At 29.9% G+C, this 5,995-nt stretch overlaps 1 protein-coding gene across 1 annotated transcript; it reads right to left on the reverse strand.

Moving 5' to 3' along the window:
* Positions 1 to 3,447: 3,447 nt before the first annotated feature.
* Positions 3,448 to 5,288, reverse strand: LOC125849952 (uncharacterized). The gene is made up of 2 exons (XM_049529894.1): positions 4,931 to 5,288; positions 3,448 to 4,721 (listed from the first exon to the last, which is right to left on the reverse strand). Exons 1-2 carry the CDS (start codon positions 5,286 to 5,288, stop codon positions 3,448 to 3,450), a joined length of 1,632 nt encoding a protein of 543 aa, XP_049385851.1.
* Positions 5,289 to 5,995: the final 707 nt, after the last annotated feature.

Genomic DNA, 5,995 nt, shown 5'->3' on the forward strand with positions numbered 1-5,995 from the left:
AAGCTTTGTTTCAATTGTTTTGATCCTACAAACAAGTAAAAATACAAAAATTTATTAATATTAGCTCATCCAAAATAAAAGAAATAAAAGTGAAATTTCAAAACTTTGTGATTGTAAGATTAAAGATGTTTTTTATATCTCAAAATATTCTGAAATTTTGATGCATTAAATAAAAATGTATATTACCACGTCCTTAACTCAGCAGCTTGTGGATATGGAGGATTGATTTCAATTGTTGTATTGAATTTGCTCGTCAAACCAACAAATCTATTCGACATGCCTATGTGCATGTGAATATGTCATTTTAGTTTCATCATGTCATCCATTTTCAATAAAGGAAAAAATAAATTTATTTGCACTTTTACCTGAGGATGATTTCCCAATTTTTCTAGCAAGAATGATCGGGTAATCATGAAGTTGGTTGAAAAGCTTAACTCCCTCATGATCAATAAAATCCTCCCAAAGTGTCAGTTTTGTTGGTTTTTTCCTGCATATGTTTTGAAGGATGTTTTCAAACATTAAAGTTGCAGAAGATACGTGATATTGTAAAAACATTATAAATAATAAAATTCAAATTTGATTATTATCAACAAATACCAGCATTTTTGTGCTATAAAAGTCAAAATATAAGATTCACGAACAAAGAAAAGAGTTGAGTTGAACAACGAAATTGATGAACATTTTAATCTATCAAAGTACTACAAGTATTCAAAGTGATTGAAAATTGAGATTCACTGATTGGGGATTGTGAAGAAAATGATGAGATGATATTAGTCTATGATTACATGGCTAATGGGCCATTGAGAGAGAACCTTTACAAGCACAATAAGCCACCCTTGTGATGGAAGCAAAGGTTGGATATTTGTATTGGTGCAGTTAGAGGTCTTCACTATCTTCACACAGGTGCAAGGTACACTATCATCCATAGGGATGTGAAAACTACAAATATTTGGTGGATGACAAGTGAGTGGCAAAGGTTTTTTATTTAGATATTTGGATCTAGAGTACTTTAGAAGACAGCAAGTAAAAGAAAAGTGTGATGTCTACTCTTTTGGGGTTGTCCTATTTGAAGTATTTTCTGGAATGTCAGCTCTAAATGCTAGGACATACAACGTGTGAGTTAAGGGGAGGTAGAGTGTTTGCAAACTTTACCCTTCCGAGTACAACAAATCAAAGTAGGTATGAAAAAGAAATACAGCATGACAAGAACTTAATATCTACCAGGAACCTTAATTAACTTGGATATCATTAGCTGTTGATCAAAATTTAATCTTGATCTTTAAGAAATAACAGAAAATCATACCAGAGAAAACAAATCAAACAGGGCAACCAGTATATTTCTTTTTAATAGACTATCTCCACAATATTGGAAAGTTAATTCATCTAAAATAAAAGGGCAGGAACAAACCAGGAATAAGATCAATCTTTATTAAAACTGAACCTTTACTTCACTTTATTGATTGACTACAGTAGAACCATGAGAACTTTTTGAACCTAAAACCAATTGTTTATATACGATATTATTTAGCAAAAAGCAAAAAAAGCAAGTAAACACAGGAGTAACTAAAACATGGTATAAAGTAAGCAGGTCTGCAACTTTCACATATCCAGATTCATCTCATAATATGTTTGCCATTTCACTCAGAAATTAAAAGCTTTCCAGACATTGAACAGGCTTACTTCAGTCACGAATAAACAAACAAAGCATGAGACCGTGAAATAGCTAGAAAGACTTAACAGAATCAGTCTTTAGGTCTCAATCAATTATTGCGTCAGCATCATGCTTCAGGTCTCAATGAATTATTGCTTCAGGTTTATGTTTAGAATGAAGATCGAAACTTTCATGGTTATGGCATTTTTACAGAAGCTAGTGCAATGAAGAAGATGAACAAGGAATAACATAAAAAGCAAATAAGAGACCAGAGACATCATTATCGTATCTTATCATTTTGTTTTGGCCCATCTAAAATATGTTTTCTCTGCAAGAAAATCTACACTTTATGTTATCTTTATATATTAATTATAATAATTCTATGTTAAATGTTACCTTCAGTATATAAAGTCATATGAAAGTTGTATATATTTTGGAATTTTGTATTATTATTAGCATCACATCAATTGAGTAACAGTATAGACTACTAAAAAAAAACTGTAACCTTTTGAATTAATTTTAAAACACTATCAACCAAAAAGAATCTTTCTTTGAAAACAACTAATAAGATATGAAGATAAATGACAAGAGTAATATTGTATATATACTTACAACTTGTCTATGATAATAAACTCTTGAATTAGTTTTCCAGTTACAGTCTTTGTTGAAGGACTATTCAATCACATTACTCTAACAAAAGAGAGGGGAAGATGCACAAACAAACGAAAAAAAAAAAAAAGAAGAAGAAAAAGACAATCTTCGCAAAAATAAACAAGAACAATCCTAAAACTACAATTAAACTCCAAAAAAGTAGTAACCATTTGGAGAAGACGACTACAAAGACAATGTTACTGAAACTCGAAAGAATTAATCACTTTATTAAATACAAGTATATACATCAACTACAAAAATGGAAAAGAAAAAAAGAAAACACTATCAACCAAAAAGAACATTTATTTGAAAACAAGTAATAAGATATGAAGATAAATGACAAGAGTGATATTCTGTATATACTTACAGCTTGTCCATGACAATAAACTCTTGAATTCGCTTTCCAGTTGTAGTCTTTGTTGAAGGACTGCCATTAATGACAATGGCGAGTACATCTTGCATTAAACAAAAATAAAGAAAGAATAATTAGATCATGAGAAATATTATATTATAGTAACAATGGATTTTATGTGAATAATAAGAATAATTAAATAAATTTATAAATACCAAATTCAAATTCTTTGGGTTGATACTCAAAAGTGTCACATGTGCAACAGATACCAAGTAAGTCTTGAAAGGAGCAAATTCTTTTTCAAAATATGTTATATCAGTACTGTAAATAGTGGCCTGAACTTGATTCTCCTGTAAAAGAATTTGTAAAAAGTTTGATTAGTTGTGTAAAATTTAAAAGTTATTTTATTATTTTTCATATTATTAAAGTAAAAATATAAAATAATGGATTATTTAGTTAACTGAAGTAAAGTTACGATTTTAAAATCAATAATAAATTAATAAAAATAAATACCTCTTCATCTTGTAGAATTAAGACTTGGTATTTTGTGGTTTTATCTTTGTTGTCCCTTGGTTGACTTTTATCAACAACTTGGACTTTACAAGTCCAATCTTTAGTATCGGGAGTGATCATATTGATGGTATATCTTTCCGCCATGTTCAACTATCTGCAATTAAAATACATTATAAGAGGATAAGCTAAAGGTAAATGTATAATGAAAGCAATATTATAATATAGATAAACATAAGTAAGTTGTCTATGAGATTTACCATTGTAAATTAAAGCACAAAGTTCAAGAAAAGGCATTTTCAATGATTTCATTGTAGACAACATTATATGTTGAATGATCATCATTTTCGTCAATTATAGGTGGTCTAATTAATACTTTGACATTCCGAGAACTTGTCGCTCTTGATAAAGCAACATACAATTGTCCATGAGAGAAGACAGGTTCGCGTAAATATATACCAACAAAATCTAATGTCTGTCGTTGAGCTTTATTTATAATCATGGCAAAACATAATCGTACAGGAAATTGTGTTCTCTTAAAAGGAAGAGGCAATTTTTCATATTTTGAAGTCATGAGTGGTATTCGTGGAATAAATACATGTGTATTTTTAAAATCATCGCTAGATATTGTTGCACTAATAACATGAGGTTTTAAATCATTACATATTAAGCGTGTCCCATTGCATAAACCTTCACAAGGATTTAAATTTCTTAATAACATAATCGGACAATTTTTCTTCAAAGTTAATTTGTATGGAGGTAAACCAGTAGGATTTAAAGTGTGTAAGAAATCTTCATATTCACTTTGATCCTTTGGATCAATAGTTTCATCTATAGCAATATACACTTTTTCAGTGTTTGGAAATTGAGAGATCAACATGTCATTTATTTCATCAACAAAATTATTTTTAGTTGTTAGAATAGCACGAGAAGTAATAAATGAAGTTTTTGTACAACATGTGTATAAATCAGGATAAGTATTTCTAAAGAGAAGATTTAGAGATTCTTTTTCAGAAGTAAAAGGAATAATGAGGGAATGAGGAATTTGAATTTTTCCATGGTCATTTGTTTTTTCTTTTCCATCACCAATTCTCATTAAATATTCACAAAATTCAGGATCTTTAGTTGCACGCATATTCTTCGATAACTGTAATTTTTCAAGTTGATTCCAAATTTCAGAACACAATAAACTTTCACGAATAAAATCTTCTTTTTTTCCACTACGAACAATCAGAAGAGTTTGTCTGAAATCACCATTAAAAACAACTATTTTACCACCAAATAACGTATTTGTTTCCATTAGATCTCTTAAAAGTAACTCAAATGCTTCAACCATTTTCTTTTTTGCCATTGAAATTTCATCCCACACAATTAATCGTGCATCTCGTATTAAAGATGCTAATGAACTTTGTTTACTAATATTGCTAGTAAAATTTTCATTGACATCAATAGGAATTTTAAATCGAGAATGAGCAGTTCGACCTCCGGGAAGAAGTGAAGCTGCAACACCAGAACTTGCAGTTGCTAAAGCTATAAATCCCTTGTGTCTTATTGTAGCTAATAAAGCACGATATAAAAAACTTTTACCAGTTCCACCAGGACCATCAATATAGAATGCNCTTCCTTAGCTTCTCTTGCTATTGATGTAGGTTTGATATATTCTGAAATTAGTTCAAATTCATTAATGTCACGACCCATCGAATGAAGAACATCATTAATGCAATTTAATACTTTATAACGTATTTCTCTTACATTTAAGTTCAAACTTTTTTTGAAATCTTCAGACATTGAACTTTCAAATCTTTCCCATAATTCTCTAGGATTTGTTGGATTACAATAAATCAATAACATAGCAAATAATTGTCTTAAACTGGATGGCATTTGATAACTTGCAGCTTCATACATGCATTCTACCAAATTATTATCACAAAGTAATAGTTCTCTTTTTTCTGCAGCTTCCCTAAATGAATTATATTGTACTCCATTTACAGTTCTCAGATCTTCATATGATTTTGGCCCTCTTACATTCATTAAAAGAAGTCTAAGATAGTATCTTTCTCCCTCGGTTGGATGACATGTCACTACACGTCCAATAACATGACCTCGTTTACGACGTGTCCACATTTTATCTGTTGTTGACCATACAAAATGTTCTGGAAATTCACGATATAATAAATTTAGGTCCATAGCTTCTTTGTTTGATTTATTCATTAAAAAAAATTCAGTCAACATTGTTTTTCTTATCATGGGATTACTTGCAATTTTATTAATATTGTCGGTACTTTTGAAGGAAACAAGTTGTTGTCCATCAAGATGTAGTTGTAGATGATATACACTTGGACTCATTTCGCTAATAGAAAAAGCGAATATTCTCCATGAAGCTTCAGGTGGTGATACCCACCTAGCAGATTGATATTCTTTTATTTCATCTATTTCTAGGTTTACATCATTAGTCTGTATATGAAATGCTATTTTATCATGTCCTTTGCAAATGTATTTATAAATGTACTTAACAACTTTTATATCCGAACAAATCTCTACATTTATATGACAGTTGAATTTACAAAGTAAAAATGGATTGTAAGGTACAACCCACGAGTTATCAAGAAAGTGTCCTCTAATTTTCACACTTTTTCCTGTATTTCGTCTTCTATAAATTGGGTATGAATTTTTTCCTTTAGTTGTTTGTTCTACAAACTCTTTAGGATACTTACTTTTACAACGTCCTTTTTTTTTCATACAAGAATTTGTTGGATTCAACTTACCACAAGGACCATGCATCATGTGTTGTGTAACAAGTGATTATAAATAGGGATATATATTTTCATCTG

This window comes from Solanum stenotomum, unplaced genomic scaffold (assembly GCF_019186545.1).
Source record: "Solanum stenotomum isolate F172 unplaced genomic scaffold, ASM1918654v1 scaffold11730, whole genome shotgun sequence".
In the NCBI taxonomy this organism is placed as follows: domain Eukaryota; kingdom Viridiplantae; phylum Streptophyta; class Magnoliopsida; order Solanales; family Solanaceae; genus Solanum; species Solanum stenotomum.

Coding starts and splice junctions, on each gene's coding strand:
- LOC125849952 (XM_049529894.1), bottom strand. CDS start 5,288: ATGTGGACACGTCGTAAACGAGGTCATGTTATTGGACGTGTAGTGACA. Junction 4,722..4,930: donor GTCTGAAGATTTCAAAAAAA/GTTTGAACTTAA, acceptor GTGCTTTATTAG/CTACAATAAGACACAAGGGA.